At 35.9% G+C, this 19,858-nt stretch overlaps 2 protein-coding genes across 3 annotated transcripts in view; both read right to left on the reverse strand.

The window, feature by feature from the left end:
• Window positions 1-540: 540 nt before the first annotated feature.
• Window positions 541-2,894, reverse strand: LOC127869780 (uncharacterized). The gene is made up of 2 exons (XM_052412441.1): window positions 2,581-2,894; window positions 541-1,546 (listed from the first exon to the last, which is right to left on the reverse strand). Exons 1-2 carry the CDS (start codon window positions 2,892-2,894, stop codon window positions 541-543), a joined length of 1,320 nt encoding a protein of 439 aa, XP_052268401.1.
• A 1,999-nt stretch (window positions 2,895-4,893) lies between these two features.
• Window positions 4,894-19,858, reverse strand: part of LOC127867377 (uncharacterized) — a 186,051-nt gene continuing 171,086 nt past the window's right edge. For both annotated transcript variants that reach the window (XM_052408477.1, XM_052408476.1), the window contains exons 29-33: window positions 16,324-16,409; window positions 14,731-14,827; window positions 10,998-11,088; window positions 9,490-9,597; window positions 4,894-7,271 (exon numbers count right to left, since the gene is read on the reverse strand). In XM_052408477.1, coding sequence (XP_052264437.1) covers window positions 6,827-7,271; window positions 9,490-9,597; window positions 10,998-11,088; window positions 14,731-14,827; window positions 16,324-16,409 — 827 coding nt within the window. In that variant the 3' untranslated portion in view covers window positions 4,894-6,826. The remainder of the gene's footprint in view (window positions 7,272-9,489; window positions 9,598-10,997; window positions 11,089-14,730; window positions 14,828-16,323; window positions 16,410-19,858) is intronic.

Below are 19,858 nucleotides of genomic sequence, written 5' to 3' on the forward strand. Positions count from 1 at the left end.
GTGTTTGAAAATCATCAAATATACTTGCACTCCGTGTTTTGACAAACTACAGCTGCAAGAACGGTAAAACCATTACAAAGCATACTGTATGTTTGATAATTTAATATAACTTGTAACAACAGAAAATTACATATACAATTATGCTCGCATGTGTGCCTTGTATACTTGAGCTACTAATTGTTGTGAAAATAAGAGAAATCGATAAACAATCAATTCACAAAAAGAAATCGATAAACAATCAATTCACAAAGAGAAATCGATAAACAAGAGATTCACAAAGAGAAATCGATAAACAAGAGATTCACAAAGATCAATCGATAAACAAGAGATTCACAAAGAGAAATAGATAAAAAATCGATTCACAAAGAGAAATCGATAAACAATCGATTCACAAAAAGAAATCGATAAATAATCGATTCACAAAAAGAAATCGATAAACAATCAATTCACAAATAGAAATCGATAAACAATCGATTCACAAAGAGAAATCGATAAACAATAGATTCACAAAGAGAAATCGATAAACAATAAACGCAGTGATCAATTCAAAACATTGACTTTGTTGAATTGTTTAAGACGAAAACCAGGTAAAGATTTATGTTTCATCCGAGTGCTATATGTCACACTACTTGGACGCTTAGAAGCAATAGCAGAAACGCTATAACTTCGGGGATAGGGTGGTTGTTCTCGTATTGGAGGCAAGCTAGCAGTTTGGGTGAATTTGCTATGATCACGATCTGTTAAGAATGAAGGGCAATTCATCGAGACAGAGGGTCGGGCTGAAGATGCTGTGTTTCCAGATGTAACGTTTGAGCATGCGCACAATTTTACGAAGGAGTTCAAAAGGAAATTGATGTATAATTGTCTGTAGCGTTCACAATAGATGATGTAGAAAACGATGTTCATGAGTACGGAAAGCTGGGAATTAAGAAGCAAGTATTTCATTGTTAAAAGGTGATGTTTGTTAAAGCCTACACTTGAAATGCAGAGTGTCATGGCACAGAGAGGTAACCATGTGACCAAAATGATCAGGACCGATATTATACATTTCAGTAATATTCTACACTCTCGTAGCTTTTCACTCTGTTCGGACAATCTCTGTCTTGTCGATAAGATAGTTGAAGATGATGGTGTCTCAATTTGAAATACGTTCAGCTTTCTTCCATGGTGAACATTTTGCAAGACAATGCTCGCTGTTTTAGTACGCTGCATCACTGCTCGGTTGTTATTACGCATGCACCTAGCTTTTTGCACATGATGGAAAATCAGGATGTAGCATGAGAACATGAGAATAACGGGAACAATAATAACAGCAATACAAAGTATCAATGCTATGTCTAGACTCGAGTATAGGAGAGAGTTGTCCGTAAAACAAATAGAGTATGCCCGATTGTTTGTGATATTGCTGCTTGCATATGTTAGATACACTTTTTTTCCCAAAGGGTATACAACTGTTGACATGCTGAAAAGCCATATGCGGGTCAGGATTGCTATGTTCTTCTTCACCGTTGTGACAGAAGTCGCCATTCGCAACATAGTTCTGCATCTGCAAATACAAACGACAGAAGGGTTCATACAAAAATTCCCTCACAAAGTTCTAGCGCTTTTATAACGTAAAGTATGATTTTCAAGCCCCTTTTCAATGTATGTGCGAACCATGGAAATAATCGTATGTTAATATATGTTACCAACTACAAGATACGACAATGCGTCAGTTGAAAACGTGTGGCGTATAAAATATTGGTATTATTATATGCATGCTTCTTTGAATTTTAATATTCATACTTTTGTGTCTAACAAATTCATACCTGGTATAAAAGTACATGATTTTCATTCACAATTGATTTAATTAATGAAAATCATTATGATAAATAACTTATTAGAGATTTACATTAGCGGTAAATAACAGCGCTTGGTTGAATAATACAATTGGTAATATGTAATTGTTGAACATATGATCAAACTGTAAAGTAAAACAAATTCTGTCATCCCATACAAAACTAGACAAACAATATATATAGGATCTGGCACGAGTTGTCAGATATTTTTTATTACATGCTTTTAAATGAGCAAATTAAATAATTCATCACATGCCATACCCTGTTGCCCATGTAATATAACCATTAGGAATATTTTCATCTTACACATGTGTAATATACTTTTAAAGCGTTTTCATTGGCTTATTTTCGTTCGATTGACCAATCGCATTTTGTTATTTTGCTGAAATGACGTTGCACCGTCAAATGACGTCACGAAATGTAAACAACATTCGGGATTTATCATTATGTGTGCGTAAATATTTACTTAATTTGCTCATTTAAAAGCATGTGATAAAAAAGATCTGACACTCGTTGTCATTTCATATCATATTTTATTAATCTCGTCCAGGAAATTCGTTAGTAAGCTCGCCAAAGGCTCGCTTACTAACAAAATTCCTGAACTCGTTTAATAAAATATGGTTTGATATGACAACTCGTGCCAGATCCTATATATATGTATAACAAGACCCCCGTGGTGCAGCTTTTAATGAAACAATATAAAGTTAATGATTGAATAAACGAGTTAAAATGCTTCCGTTACCTCTCAATGGCCACACCAGTCGCAGAGAATATTCCAGCTGCGCCAGAGACGATGAACACGACACTGAACGCCTCGCACCCGCCACGCCAGGGCACAAGGAGCATCCAGTTAGAGGACAGAAACACGGCACCGCTGACCAGGATGTTAATGTGGAACACGTGATCCAACTTGTGCAAGCGTCTGTGCCGCGCGAGCAGCACGGCAGACGACAGTATCAGAATAAAGCCGACCACTTGGATCAGAATGGCGACGATAACCTCTGGTCCAAGTGAGGATATGGTGATCAACTTTTCATGGCTGGTATTAGACGTCATGTTTATGTTTTTCATGACTGGTTTCAAAGTTAAATAAATGTCATCATACCAAATGTTCCGTGTATTTGGTGTGTTTTTAAAGTTAAATAAATGTAATCAAACCATATGTTTCATGTATTTGGTCCAGTAATTGTGATTGTTAATCTTTTAATCTTTTAAGATCTACAATTTAATGAGTTTCAATTTTGTTATGAACGTTTTCAAAAATAACCGTTTGTTCAACACCAGATATATAAAGTCTCAATGTAGTGTTATAAAATAAAGCTAAAAAGCAATCAAAAGAAACACCGAGTTGTTTATGTCAGAAGTGCTCCACGTTCACGATAAAAATGAAGGCATGCCCGGAATGCTTCTATCAAATAACTAGACGGACGCAACAAATTGTATTTAAATGCAAAACCACGTGACTTCTATGCAAAAAATGATCCAATGAATCAAACCACGGCGTACAGCGAAAAGTGCTAAGTAGAAGGAATATCCAGGTGCCGCACGAAGTCACGTTCTTAGGACATCAGAACAGCAAGCACGTGATGTCCAAGCCTTTGGAACAAACGTAAGGCACATTATCACATGTGTTATTACATAAACATATTTTGTTTACTCATTAGTGTACACGTGTGATGAAAATCATTTATCTAGATAAAACCCAGTGTTAGCTTGAAATAAGATATTAGTACGGGAATACATTACCTTAAATGTTTATTTATTAATTTTGACAAATTTTAAGTAAATAAGACACCTGTGTATATAATTGCATCATTTCAATATATTTTACCACAAAACTGTATGCTAAATGTTTGGATAGAAAACCATCCCTCAAAAATGCAATTGTGTCGATGTGTATATGACCATATTTAAAATTGAAATGAACAGGTATGTGTACAAAAATGGTGTACATTCCAAGTTTGAGGTCTTATTCACATAATATTGTTTTAACTACATAATTCTCATCTGAAGTGAGTTCATTTCTTTATAAATATGACCAACACTAAAGCAACGCTAAATTGTTAAAAAATACTGGATTCTGATGACAGCAAATAGTCCATGTCATTTTGTAATGAATCGGAAACTCAAGTGCTTAAGTGGCATAATTTAAGTAATATATTTCACCTCATTTTTGTTATGACTTGGAAGCCCTAGGGCTTTAGTGACAATTTTAGTAAAAAAATCCATGTAATTTTGTAATAATTTGAAAACTCTATTGCCTTAGTGACATAATTTCGGTGCAATAGTCCATGACAGTGTTCCATAAACCTCTAATACCATTGTTAAGTAATTATTGAAAAGTCGAATTACCTATTCCTATACAAGGAAAATTGTGTATGTGAATCTTCAGTACCTTTTACTTCTGTCTTAACACTTTGCCAATCAGAAGCCAAGTGTAAATGGCTATGTGCAAACAGCATAAAACCAGAACAGCCTGCAAGTGACTCACAGTCTGTTCAGGTATTATGCTGCCTGCAAGTGACTCACAGTCTGTTCAGGTATTATGCTGCCTGCAAGTGACTCACAGTCTGTTCAGGTATTATGCTGCCTGCAAGTGACTCACAGTCTGTTCAGGTATTATGCTGCCTGCAAGTGACTCACAGTCTGTTCAGGTATTATGCTGCCTGCAAGTGACTCACAGTCTGTTCAGGTATTATGCTGCCTGCAAGTGACTCACAGTCTGTTCAGGTATTATGCTGCCTGCAAGTGACTCACAGTCTGTTCAGGTATTATGCTGCCTGCAAGTGACTCACAGTCTGTTCAGGTATTATGCTGCTGCTCATCAGTTTCTTGAAAATGAAGCCTTTAAAACTTGAATCTATTAAGAAAGGTCTTTAATTAAATTTAACTTTATGATGGACTACAAATGCAACAAATACACATCTAAGTGGAAAAGGGTTAATCAAGAAAGACAATAATAACCTCTCAAATTAATAGGTTATTTTGTGCAGCTAATACCTGCTAATTCAGCAATCATGATGTAAAACCTGTCAATCAACAACAAAGCTGTAAATATTTTCTAATTAGTTTATCACCATTTTAATTCACATATGACAGATTAGACATATATAAAGGAACAATAAATATGTCGAAAAAGTGTTACTTCTTAAATATGTTTCATGAAGACTACAACTACAATCAACTAAATCAATGTACATATTGCAAATACAAATGCTAGCAATCTTGATTTGTTAAATAATCTCATAATCAAACAAAAGAAGCAAATATAAGTCAATCTATTTATGATCTTCAGAAAATAAAACTCTATTATTCATGTCTGAAGCAGACAGTTAAACAAAAGTAAATGGATCAATTTTCCTAAGCCGGGTGTTTAAATTGTAAACAACATCAAAAGATCACAAACAAATCAAGGTATAACATAAGTAATACCAAAACTACAAAAAGGTTTTACATATGCAATTTTATCAAAGAGCTTCAGTAAATTATAAAATCTATGTTCACACTATGAGTGCATTTACATGCACAATATGCTAAACAGAAATAAAAACAATACAAAAGTCTACATGTTAAACACAGAATAGGAAAGTATAATAAAAAGATGTGTCAACCTAGTAACACATGTTTAGACACAGTCATAAGGTGTATAAACACATTTTGAATGTATATTTACCATGCTATACCATATACCATGTAATACATACCATGTACATTTCAGGAAGCATGATAATAAGCAGAACAGAAACAAAATTCAAAACTGTCAATAACGTTCTGGAAGTGTACCTTGATTCACATCCGTTATTGCAGAAAAACACATGAATTACACTTTCATAACAAAGGAAGCACGTGTTTTATCATGTAAAGGTTTACAACCTGTAGTTCCATTTGTAGAAGAAATGATGTTGTCAGTGCTAGCACTCACGTGCTTTTACACACCAGAACAATCCCGCATAACAGGATTATGAAAACAAGAGAAAATTTATGCAACTGAATAATTGAGATTCAGTTTTGTATATAATGGTACAAACAACAGAGAGTATAGAAAGCATTATAATATTAACAATCATTAATAACAACATACATTAATTTTTAAATTGTATCTGTAAAAAAGTAGCCCATATTGATATTTCCAAGTAAACGAGCACCAGCTTAAGAAGAAAGTACTTAAAGCATTTGATACCAACAGTAAATGCACAGAAAGGTTTGCATAATATAAAACAGCAGTAAAATTAGGCATGGACCAAGATAAAAGCTTTTATCCTTAAAAATAACTTGTTCACAGATTTTTGTATTTTGAAAATGTCATTAAAATGTTTACTGACAAATGTTCTAAATATTCTTAACTAACAACAATAGCAAGAAAAAACGTTGAACAAAAAGTAATTCCTTCCCCCAGATTTGAACCCTGGACCTCAGGAAACAAATGCTCATATGCTAACACTGCACGACGAAGGCTTCAATTTAAATTTGCAAAACTCTTCACTAGTACTTGATGTATTTTTCAAATTATCAAGGAAAAGCGTTCCAATTGCTTTATTGTTTTACAGATTTCAATTGATGCAAACTTGGCTGAGAAATTCGCGATATATCCATTAAAAGTATCACCAAGTATCATGATGATCCAATTTAAACTGTTTGTGATAGAGAGCAGACACATTTAATGTTGCCCTTTCTTTTAAATTCAAGAGCAATAATTCAAGAGCTCAAAAGTGATCTAGCTGGTTATCAAAATTATTAGAATTATTATGCCAACGAACATTATAAACACATTTCATGATCTGATTGAAACTGTTTGAGTTATTAAGCCGACATCATTCTCCTGGCCACTACCCTTCGCCAGCCAAAGGTGTTCTTATATGCCCCGCTTTTTTCAAACCAGAGTATATTGCTTATGCTTTAAATAATGCTGTCAATATATAAGAATATATTGTTACATCCAGCTCATAAACACATACACAACCAAACAAATTATCACCAAAGTTTTTTCTTTATACATAAACACTTTCATTGTCATCGTCATCCCTTTCCATGTTGCCTGTATCTCTTTTTACAAACTGTCCGCTTCCCCCAGCATTTGCGGTGCCATCTGCATCGTCATGGGACTCGACCTTTTGACCCTGTGTGACCTTTTCACCTAGCTTGACCTTTTGACCTTGCCTCCAATCTCCAGACACAACCAACCCTGAACCAGCCTCATCGTGAATAATAGACGAGGTCTCATCATGACTGATGTCGGATATTGAGTCCTCCTGCTCTGCCAGATGTGACACAACACTAACTGGGTCAAGGCCGTTCTCAGGTGAGCTAGGTTCGAGGTCACCTTCCACGGACACCGAGGTCGTGGGGTCGGCTATGCCTTTATAGGTCTTGATTCCCTTGATGATCAGGTTATACAGGGTCTCATCTCGGCTGCTGTCATATACCTCATTCTCCCTGTAACAGGCATATTTAAATGAGTCTCCTAATTGAAAACCTAAGTTGAATACATGTGCGTGAAGTACGTACAGTCCAAGATTATCCTGTGAAGTCGGCACTGGCTAATCACACTTTCCACTTTCACTGAATTTTTGGCTTAAATGAAGTTTCTTCTTTATGAAATTCAAGTTAAAGCAGGAAATGTCGTCCCAGTTGAGCCTTTGCAGAATGCACAGGCATATCTGGTATAACACTACTTACATGCATTTAGCCCTGTTTTCCCAGATTGAGGCTCATATATATGACCAAGCCAGTCAAAGTTGGTAACAAGGTGTTTTCGAAGACTTGATATGGTGACCTACTTTTTGGACGTATGTGACCCAGATTCAAACTCAGCCTAGATATTGTCAGTAAGACACATCATAAGTGAGATGCCCCATAATTAAAATAATATTGCTAGATAAGAAACTATTTATTATGTTTATTATTGTTTAAATTTCAGCCACGTGTTAGTGTTAGATACAATCAGAATATAAGACGCACATAAACTATAAAAACATATTCTTAAGAATGCATTCACACCTGTTCATCCTCTGGTAAACACATGGCAGCCTACACAAAAGGTCAATATACATGGCGTGTTTTCATGACACTTTAATTAGCACAAAGATTTCAGACCTTTGAACCAATAAAATGTTATAATATGCATCCAACAAATATTGTTCACAACATTTTAACTAATAACACAATTCCAATAATAGTATTTCACAAATCAGTTGTGAAACCTTTTATATTTTCATGCATTTTGATTTTTTCTAAATTTCCAATTTTCAGACCTACTGGTAAAATCAATTTTAGTCTACATTTTCATGCATTCATTGTACAGCATATTGATTAAAAGTAACCCTTCACCTCATTTTCTGATATGAAACATGATGTTATTTAATGCATTTGAAAAAAGGGCATATATTTTCAAACTGTTAATGTTGGATGATAGTAATTGCACAAGCCTTACTTCATATTATCAGAAACAATGCCTGCCAGTTGGAATCTTGCACATTGACTAGTATAAAAGAACGTCTGACATCTCAGTGTTAACAGACGGATGGAAGGACGTCGGATACAAACAGACAGACAAACAGACAGACATACTGAAAGACAGATCAACAAACAGACAGACAGACTGACCCACAGACAGACCAACAGATTGACAGACCCACCGCCGTGGCTATTCCAATAAACCTTCCTTTACTTCGCTACAAAATATATATGTTTATGGTTTATAATAATATAATAATAATTTATGAAAAAGCGGCACACCTTAGATGACATCAAATATATCACTCATTCCATAGAAAATAATTGTTTTCATGTGACGTGTTTGAACAGCGCTCTGTGAAAACGGGTTTAAGATGAACAAGAGATGTGTTTGTCAGGAACACAATGCCTCCTATTGTGCCGCTTTGATGCCATATATTTAACCTTTGACCTTGAAGGATGACCTTGACCTTTCACCACTCAAAATGTGCAGCTCCATGTGTTACACATGCATGCCAAGTATCAAGTTGCTATCTTCAATATTGCAAAAGTTATCCCAAAACTTTAACCAAGGTTTAAGTTTAAGGTTAAAGTTTTGATGACAGACAGACAGACAGACAGACAGACAGACAGACAGACAGACAGACAGACAGACAGACAGACAGACAGACAGACAGACAGACAGACAGACAGACAGACAGACAGACAGACAGACAGACAGACAGACAGACAGACAGACAGACAGACAGACAGACAGACAGACAGACAGACAGACAGACAGACAGACAGACAGACAGACAGACAGACAGACAGACAGACAGACAGACAGACAGACAGACAGACAGACAGACAGACAGACAGACAGACAGACAGACAGACAGACAGACAGACAGACAGACAGGCCAAAAACAATATACCCCCGATCATTCGATCCGGGGGCATAAAAAGTTGCACATCTTTTTATTTTCAACAAATGACTAAAACGATCCTACATGCACAGTGTTGTTATCATTATGAACAATGCCTGCACGTTTAAAATGTTGCACCATGTAAAGGGCAGGAGAAAGCCTGTGAATAAATTTGTGTATTCATCTATACAGACAGACAGAGGCACAGTGGTCATTCTTGATTCCCGTAATCCTCCATTAACTCGGCAATAATGTTACAATGTACTTTTTAAATAATGGTGTGAGTTTACCTGTTAAATATCGTCATGGCAATAACCGATGGGTGGGGCACTGGCAATGGCACTGGGAGTTTGTCAAACTCATACACTGGATGACGAACTTGGAAAAAGCGTCTTGAACTGTAAAAACAAATACACACAAGGCTACTAGTTGTTAATAATAAATACCTAACAACTTCTTTCATGCAAGACGTATTTTCGAGAGCCCACTGGTGTTTATTGCAAGTTTTGAGGCCAAAATTTTTTTTTGGTATATTTTAAAAGGGTATTTTATATCCTTACAGAAAACTCATTTTTAAAGTGTCACAGCTGTGCATATCTATTATTTTTTGGGTTAAATCACTCAAAATCGAAAGTTTTCCTGCTGATTTCTGGAATAATTTAATAAATAGACATTTACAGTCATGGGAATTTACCCAGGGTTTCAGTTTTTGGGTATTAAATAGGTATCAGAAACCTTTCTGATAATTCAGTAAAAATATAAATTAATTTTCAATGTATTTTTTTAAGGATTAAAAACCACAAAATTTCGCACCTTTTTAGCAGAATTTGCCCATTTTTCACGTTTTAATTCTGCTAATTCTTTTTACCAAGTTAACAATTTCCAACATATTTGTCTAATTAGTGTTTTAAAAACACACATATGGCCTCCTTGTTTCATTCCAACAACAACTTTTTTTAATCACCATCTCTTAGTGATTTTGGAGGAAATATATAAAATCACAAACAAAACTGCTGCTTAAAATGTATTAGCCATGTGTATTTAAGGATTGTCAATTATAAACATACACACAATTTCATGTTCTAATAATAAAACAACTCACTTGATATTTATGTTTGTTACATGCCTTACTTCAAATAGTAACAATTGAAATGGATTGACATGTGAGACAGGACCGACGAGTACATTTTTAACTGTTCCACTAAAGCACTATTCATACAGACGCACACTCCGAAAGATCTGCAATATCAGCAAATAAGCTTTCAAATACAAACAAAAGGTTTGTTTGTCAGAAACATATTGCCCCCTATATATTTCAATATACCATTTGGCAGGTTTAGAAAATATCTCCCTTTTTTTAAAGCTTATTACTTCCCTTGAATTAGTTTTTTTAGAACTTTGACCTTGAAGGATGACCTTGACCTTTCACCACTCAAAATGTGCAGCTCCATGAGATACACATGCATGCCAAATATCAAGTTGCTATCTTCAATATTGCAAAAGTTATCAGAAAACTTTAACCAAGGTTAAAGTTTTGGGACACACACATTGAATGACAGACAGGCCAAAAACAATATACCCCCGATTTTTCTATCTGGGGGCATAAAAACTGCAATAAATCTAGAGGCTATTTTAGTCTAGATACATAAGAAACGAAAATCAGTGCGAACAGTTACGGCAGTGCACCGGCCAGTATAGGTATTAATACTGTGAGTTGTTTTCTAAATTCTCAGAACATTGCCTGGTTACCAATGATGGTTGCCAAGGTTATTACAATAGAAGTACATACTGTACATACCGGAGTGTCTCGTAGTGATTTGTGCTGACTATCGTTTCGGTTGGGTTGAAAACTGTCACATCCAGGGAGGGTGCGTGGGTCAAGATTTCACCTGCAGTTCAAAAGCTGCATTGAGTATTCATTAATATGAGACATTGTTGCTGTCATGATTTTAAACAAAAGCTAACTCCATTGGAAGAAATATCCTTTTTAAATAAAAACAAGATGTGTTTGTAAAACACTATGTCCCCCCTTTGACCTTGAAGGATTACCTTGACCTTTCACCACTCAGAATGTGCAGCTCTATGAGATACACATGCATGCCAAATATTAAGTTGCTATCTTCAATATTGCAAAAGTGTCTATTAAATGAGCAATTTTGACCCATATATTTGACCGTTGACCTTGAAGGATGACCTTCACTTTTCACCTGTCAAAATGTGCAGCTCCATTAAATACACATGCATGCCGAATATAAAGTTGCTATCTTTAATATTGCAAAAGTTATGGCAAATGTTAAAGTTTGACACAAACCAACACACCAACAAACAAACCAACAGACAGGGCAAAAACAAGGTCCCCCACTATAGTGGTGGGGGGCATAAAAAGTTTGGTAAAAACATTCTGCAATAATTATATATTTTTATTTTTTGCTCAAACTAAAATAAGGAATAATTAATTAATTATTGATTAATATGCTTAAAAAATAAATACATTGCGAAGTTTAGTAGGATTTTGACATTGACAAGGAAAATTTGTATTACAAGAGGGCCAAGATGGCCCTAGTTCGCTCACCTGAGAGGAGTCGGTTAATTCAATCTTTACCAAATGTCAAACTTGACCTAGATATTGTCCAGACAAACATCCAGGTCAAGTTTCATCATTATTTCATCTGCGAGTCATGATCAATGTACCTATGAAGTTTCATGATCCTAGCCGTAAGCATTCTTGAGTTATCATCCGGAAACCATTTTTCTAAGTTGAGTCACGGTGACCTTGACAGCCATTGTGTGAATACGTTTTTTGGCACTGTGACCTTGACCTTTGACCTAGTGACCTGATAATCAATAAGGGTCATCTGCAAGTCATGATCAATATACCTATGAAGTTTCATGAACCTAGGCATAAGCGTTCTTGAGTTATCATCCAGAAACCATTTTACTATTTCAGGTCACCGTGACCTTGACCTTTGACCTAGTGACCTGAAAATCAATAGGGGTCATCATGATCATTGTACCTATGAAGTTTCATGATCATAGGCATAAGCGTTCTTGAGTAATCATCAAGAAACCATTTTACTATTTCAGGTCACTGTGACCTTAACCTTTGACCAAGTGACCTGAAAATCTATAGGGGTCATATTCGAGTCATGATCAATGTACCTATGAAGTTTCATGATCCTAGGCATAAGCGTTCTTGAGTTATCATCTGGAAACCATTTTACTATTTTGGGTCACTGTGACCTTGACCTTTGACCTAGTGACCTGAAAATCAATAGGGGTCATCTACCAGTCATGATCAATGTACCTATGAAGTTTCATGATCCTAGGCCTAAGCGTTCTTGAGTTATCATCCGGAAACCATTTTACTGCTTTGGGTCACTGTGACCTTGACCTTTGACCTAGTGACCTGAAAATCGATAGGGTCATCTGCGAGTCATTATCAATGTATTTATGAAGTTTCATGATCCTAGACCTAAGCGTTCTTGAGTTATCATCCGGAAACCATTTTTACTATTTCGGGTCATCGTGACCTTGACCTTTGACCTAGTGACCTGAAAATCAATAGGGGTCATCTGCGATTCATTATAAATGTACCTATGAAGTTTCATGATCCTTTACATAAGCGCTCTTGAGTTATCATCCGGAAACCATCTGGTGGACGGAGGGACCGACATGAGCAAAACAAAATACCCCTCTTCTTCAAAAGAGGGGGGGGGGGGGGGGGGGGCATTATGAGAAAACTGCCCCCCTCCCAGCAGCCATGTTATTCAACTGACTGGAACCATTTTTTAACTAAACTCTCGTATCAATGAAAACAAATGTTCTGGGCAAATTTCATGAAAATGGGGCCAAAAATGTGACTTCTACTGTGTTCACATGCTTTCACTATATACATATAGAGAAAAATGCCCCGCCCACTGGCGGCCATGTTTTTTCACCGATCCCAACCATATTCATTCTCGTCTGAGATATCAATAAAACAAATGTTTTGACCAACTTTCATGATGATTGGGCAAAATTGTGACTTCTAGAGTGTTTACAAGGTTTCTCTATAGCCAAATAGGGAAAACTGCCACTATATACATACAGAGAAAAATGCCCCGCCCACTGGCGGCCATGTTTTTTCACCGATCTCGACCATTGTCGAACTCATCCGAGACATCAATTGAACGAATGTTTTGACCAACTTTCATGATGATTGGGCAAAAATTGTGACTTCTAGAGTGTTTACAAGGTTTCTCTATAGCCAAAAAAGGAAAACTGCCCCGCCCACTGGCGGCCATGTTTTTCAACGGATCAGAACCACTTTTGAACTCAACCAAGATATCATTAAGACAAACATTTTGACAAAGTTACATGAGAATTGGGCTGAAATGTGACTTCTACAGTGTTTACAAGGTTTTTCTTTTTTTGACCTAGTGACCTAGTTTTTAACCCGGCACAACCCAGTTTCAAACTCGGCCGAGATTTCATTGGGACAAAGCTTCTGACCAAGTTTCATGAAGATGGGACAAGAAATGTGGCCTCTAGAGTGTTTACAAGCAAATGTTAACAGACGGACGGACAGACGGACATACAACGGACAAAGACTGGTCACAAGAGCTCACCTGAGCAATCAGGTGAGCTAAAAAAAAAAAGAATATTCCCACCAAAAATTTCAGCAAAGTCATCAATATGTAAGATTATTAAGATATGTTTAAATACTGTAATCACTGTGATCTTGACTTTTAACCTAAAAATGAATAGGCATGTTCCTGTCCACAAAAGTATTCAGTATAAGATGATTATTGGTCAAAGCTTTCTAAAGATATTGTTTCTAAAGATATTGTTTAAGTACAAATTTCAAAGATAAAATCTGCTCTGATCTTGACATTTAACTTTGTAGGTCTCAGAATTAATAGATCTCTTCCTTTCCTACCATTAAACCAAAACAAAGTTTGTGTCATAAGCAAGCATGACCTTGACATATCTTACCTACTGACTGCAAAACTGAAAAGCATCCCCTTTTCCTTCTTTGCATAACCATCAGACCAATTATAATGATCTTAGGTTTATGTGTTCTCTACATGTTTAGCAGAAGCAAAATGGTCTACTGAAAACACAACTGACCATACTATAGACTTTCCAAAAGGTGCAAAGCAAAAAAGTCTCCCTTTTTTTCAAAGATTATAATAACTTCAGAATGTAAATATGCAAGTAATTCCTAACAGAAATCCATTTCACTCCTGTTAATCCTGTTATTGAGCACTTTAGTCCTCATGTAATGTAATAGATTGATGCATACATTATGACTGGGGCTCGACTGGTCATATTCAGCTCAGGTACTACTTAAAACAGTACCCTAGGTACTCTTAAGTACACTATAATGTACCCAAGGTAGAGAAAATATACTTATGTTCAGGTGCCTTTAAACCTATTTTCCATACCTAGGATACATTGCAATATACTTGAGACTACCCAAGTACTTTTAACTCTATTAAAGCCAACAATGACCAATTGAGCCTTAGAGAGAGGTTGAGACTGTTAATTACCTGAGTCACTGTGCACCTCTGTCACAATGTCAAGGTCATCATGGACATTTGCTGCCTCTATCATCTGTACATATCGGTTGAGATTCACATGCTTGACCTGAATGATATGCAACCAGTCAATTAGAGTCTCGTACTCGGAAAACTGGGCATAATGCATGTGTCTGAAGAGTCGCCCCTGATTAGCCTGTGCAGTCTGCACAAGCTGATCAGGGATGACAATTTATGCTTTTGGGGTATTTTTAGTAAGAGCGTCATGTAAATGAAACATCCAATTAAGAAGGAAAGTGTCATCCCTGATAAGCCTGAGCAGAATGCACAGGCTAATCTGGGATGACACTTTACACACATGCATTTAGCCAAGTTTGCCTAGAATGAGTCTCATTGCTCTACAAACCCTAAAGGGCAACATAATGTATGATGCAGATTTTTTTCTCATCTTATCAGTGCACTTGTTGGGAATTTTATAGCTTGCGCTATGACAGAAAGCAAGAAATGTATTCTTCACTTTATTTATTTTTGACCATGAGACAAATTGGTAAAGCTACAGTACCATTTTCTGTTCTAAAGAAACATAATTGATCAGCATCTTGACATAATTATAAACATTTAATGAATAAAATAGCAAATTAAATAAGAATCCATTCCATGTGAAGAATTCATACAAAGTCATAAGAATTCATGTGTCTTCTTTTTTCTTCAGGATTTTCAGAACCACTGATGTTTTGAGTGGCATTCAAACTAAAGCCCTATGTTTTGAGTGGCATTCAAACTAAAGCCCTATGTTTTGAGTGGCATTCAAACTAAAGCCCTATGTTTTGAGTGGCATTCAAACTAAAGCCCTATGTTTTGAGTGGCATTCAAACTAAAGTCCTATGTTTTGAGTGGCATTCAAACTAAAGCCCTATGTTTTGAGTGGCATTCAAACTAAAGCCCTATGTTTTGAGTGGCATTCAAACTAAAGCCCTATGTTTTGAGTGGCATTCAAACTAAAGCCCTATGTTTTGAGTGGCATTCAAACTAAAGCCCTATGTTTTGAGTGGCATTCAAACTAAAGCCCTATGTTTTGAGTGGCATTCAAACAAAAGCCCTATGTTTTGAGTGGCATTCAAACTCAAGCCTCCAGTTGCAAGGCAGACACATTATCCACTAAGTTGTTCAAAGACTTACTGCTATTTAAAATACCGTACTTCTACATTTACATATTACCAACAAAAATAAACATACTACATTTGCATATAATAACAACAAAATACGGTACTAAATAAACATATTTACTCAAAAATACCAAACTACATGTGCAAATTCACAACAGGATACCAAACAACATTTTAATTTTAACAACAAAATACCATACTATATTTACACATTTACAACTTAATACCATACTACATTTGCATGTGTACAACAAAAAAAAACTTCATTTGCATATTTACAACAAAATACCATATTGCATTTGCTTAAGTACAACAAAATACCTTACTACATTTGCCAATTAAAAGCAAAACACGTACAACATATGCATATTTACAACAAAATACCAGACAATATTTGCATAGTAACAATGCACAATAACATCTATGGTGTCAACTCTACCTGCAGTTGAAAATGGCTGTCTGTCTCCTCCAGAGGGACAAGGAACGATGGGGAAAATATTCCAGACAACTTCTGACTTGCAAGTCCTGTTATAAGTAGAAAACCATGTACATAATAAATACTAGAATAGCCATTATTAAAAACAAGCCACAAAAACACTGCCCAAGTCAAAATGCATTTATATTTTATAAAACTGGGCAGTGAAAGTATATTATTAAACTCAAGTGCTGTTACCAAGTCTTAAAAAAGGCTTAAATGTGATTTTTTAACACTGTTGTATAGCTAAATTTCAAGATAAGAATAGGTTTAGAAATTGTGTAAATCAGATTTTTTTCTTTCTTTTGACAAAAAATATAATAAGACAAGAGGGCCAAGATGGCCCTAGTTCCCTCACCTGAGAGGAGTCAGTTCATTCAATCTTTACCAAATGTCAAACTTTACCAAGATATTGTCCAGACAAACATCCTGGTCAAGTTTCATCATTATTAAACCAAAACTCTGGCGCATGGAGTGTTTTTATTTTTGTAAGATTTGACCTGGTTACCTATATTTTGAGTTGACCCTCTAACCAAACATCAAACTTTGCTTACAAAAATAAATATGACCAAGATTCATAAAATCTGAAACAAAATTGTGACCTCTAGAGTGATTACAAGGATTTTGTATAATATAATAAAAAATTTGGACAATCTTAGGGCAATAATGATGGCATTTATTATGTGATTTTGCTCATTATCAAACTTGACTGAGATCTTTCAGGAACTTTGATAAAGAATGCTTGAGAAATGTGAATGCTACAGTGTTTACAAACCAAATGTGGACGGACAGACGGCGGACAAAGACCAATCATAAAACCTCACCTGAGCAATCAGGTGAGCTAAAAAGTGTGTTACCGATCTGAGCCATTTTTCAAATTGTTTGAGAAATCAATAAAACCTATGTATTGACTAAGTTTCACGATGATAAGGCAAAAAATGTGACTTCTATAGTGTTCAATCTCAAGGTTTCTCTGTAGTCACATAAGGAAAACTGCCCCACCCACCTGGCGGCCATGCTTTTTGACCGATCTGGACCATTTGCGAACTCATCTGAGATATATATAAAACCAATCTTTTCACCAAGTTTCATGATGATTTGGCAAATAATGTAACTTCTAGAATGTTCACAAGCTTTGTTTACTATTCAAATAAAAGAAAACTGCTTCTTCCCCCTGCAGCCATGTTATTCAACTGACCGGAACCATTTTTTAACTCAACTCTTGTATCAAGGAAACAAATGTTCTGACCCAATTCCATGAAAATTGGGCCAAAAATGTGACTTCTACTGTGTTCACATGTTTCAACTATAAACACATAAGAGAAAAATGCCCTGCACACTGGCGTCCATGTTTTTTCAGCGATCTGGGCCATTTTCAATCTCGTCCGAGATATCAATAAAACCAATGTTTTGACCAACTTTCATGATGATTGGGCAAAAATTGTGACTTCTAGAGTGTTAACAAGGTTTCTCTATAGCCAAATAAGGAAAAATGCCCCGCCCACTGGCGGCCATGTTTTTCAATGGACTGGAACCACTTTTGAAGTCGACCAACATATCATTAAGGCAAACATTTTGACCAAATTTAATAAAAATTGGGCCAAAAATGTGACTTCTAGAGTGTTCACATGTTTTCACTATATACATAAGAGAAAAATGCCCCGCCCGCTGGCGGCCATGTTTTTTCACCGATCTGGACCATTTTCAAATTTGTCCAAGATATCAATAAAACAAATGTTTTGACCAACTTTCATGATGATTGGGCAAAAATTGTGACTGCTAGAGTGTTTACAAGGTTTCTCTATAGCCAAATAAGGAAAACTGCCACGCCCACTGGCGGCCATGTTTTTTCAACGGACCGGAAACACGGACTTTTGAAGTCAACCAACATATCATTAAGGCAAACATTTTGACAAAGTTACATGAAGATTGGGCATAAAATGCGATTCTACAGTGTTTACAAGGTTTTTCCTTTTTTTGACCTAGTGACCTAGTTTTTGACCCAGCATGACCCAGTTTCGAACTCGATCGAGATATCATTGGGACAAATCTTCTGACCAAGTTTCATGAAGAACGGACAATAAATGTGGCCTCTAGAGTGTTTACGAACAAATGTGGACGGATGACGGACGGAAGACGGACAAAGACCGGTCACAAAAGCTTACCTGAGCAATCAGGTGAGCTAAAAATCAGTAAATCTGATAAATGCTATCGGATAACATGCTTTATTAAATTTTGATTTAATTATGAGGGAAAATTATTATTCAGCTTCCATTTACTCTCAGAAAACTCATTGGAGCAAAATGACATGACAAAATCTTCATTTCTACTTTGCAGGAATACTGCATATTAAGTTTTATCAAATTCGGAAAATAAGTTCCTTTGACCTTACAAAGAAACATAAAATTCATGAGGCAATTTGCATACATGCCATAAATTTTCAGACCGATTCTGGGACATTGAGCTAATTTTTCCGGACTTTTGCCGATTTTCCGGGACATGTATACTTATAGCGATATATATAGACATATAAGCATTTTGGGTATGCATTTTTTTTCACATTGTAAATTGCTAAGTTCGAAAGCCAATCTGAAATACACTAGATTTATAAATGTCAAATTAAACATTACTTCTTCCGTTACTAGATACAAGCCACATGTTTTTCGTGTTAGGAATGAGCACCAAATTGCATTTGTGTACATGTCACGTCATCTGAATGAAACACATATCCACGGCCGCATTTAAACTTCGTAGCGCATTTGTTACTATTTAAAGATGTGATGAAATAACGTCCAATCGGGGCGTTTTAATTTAAAATTGAACACACGTAAATCGCCTGACGTGATGATCATGTTTTTATACAACACAAAATACACCCACACTTTCCATGCGGCGTTCTATGTCTGCATAATTTTCGCGCGCTTTTTATTGAGACATAGGATAAAGCACTGTTTATTTGACACTAGTATTTGAAATGTCACGTAAGCATTAAAATTCGGAAGCGTGTTTCGGATTACAAATTGAACAATTATCATTTGAGAATCGAACGAAACATTTACAGAATTGTGCGTAATTAATGTAACAAGCTGCAATAAAATCACACGCGTATGAAAATCCCTCATTAAAAGCGTGCGCCAACAAACTGCCATAAAATCAGTATACATGTATTCAAGCCAATTAATAACCACATTAAACAATGCCGCCATTTCGGTTTGACTGCGAACGTGAGACAATTTATATGATAAGAGGACCCCTGTTAATTAATTGATCTATTTTGACATGTAGCGTAGTCACCTATTTGGGTAGGCATTGCCATGAAGACACTGCAGATTAGTGGGAACACAGATTCAAGGTGCAGTTAAGCCTAAGATAAGGTACATGTATATATGGATTTTGTAAAATCCAGGACAGATGACAGATTTGCGGGACTGCGGGACACGTTCTTCATTTCCGGGACAATGCGGGACGTATGGCATGTGTGCAATTTCATAATATATAT

This window comes from Dreissena polymorpha, chromosome 2, assembly GCF_020536995.1.
Source record: "Dreissena polymorpha isolate Duluth1 chromosome 2, UMN_Dpol_1.0, whole genome shotgun sequence".
Lineage (NCBI taxonomy): Eukaryota > Metazoa > Mollusca > Bivalvia > Myida > Dreissenidae > Dreissena > Dreissena polymorpha.

Excerpts from the sequence above, each read along its gene's own strand:
- LOC127869780 (XM_052412441.1), bottom strand. The coding sequence starts at position 2,894 with ATGACGTCTAATACCAGCCATGAAAAGTTGATCACCATATCCTCACTT. Across the intron at positions 1,547-2,580 it reads ACTGGTGTGGCCATTGAGAG|ATGCAGAACTATGTTGCGAA; the intron begins GTAACGGAAGCA and ends TTGTATTTGCAG.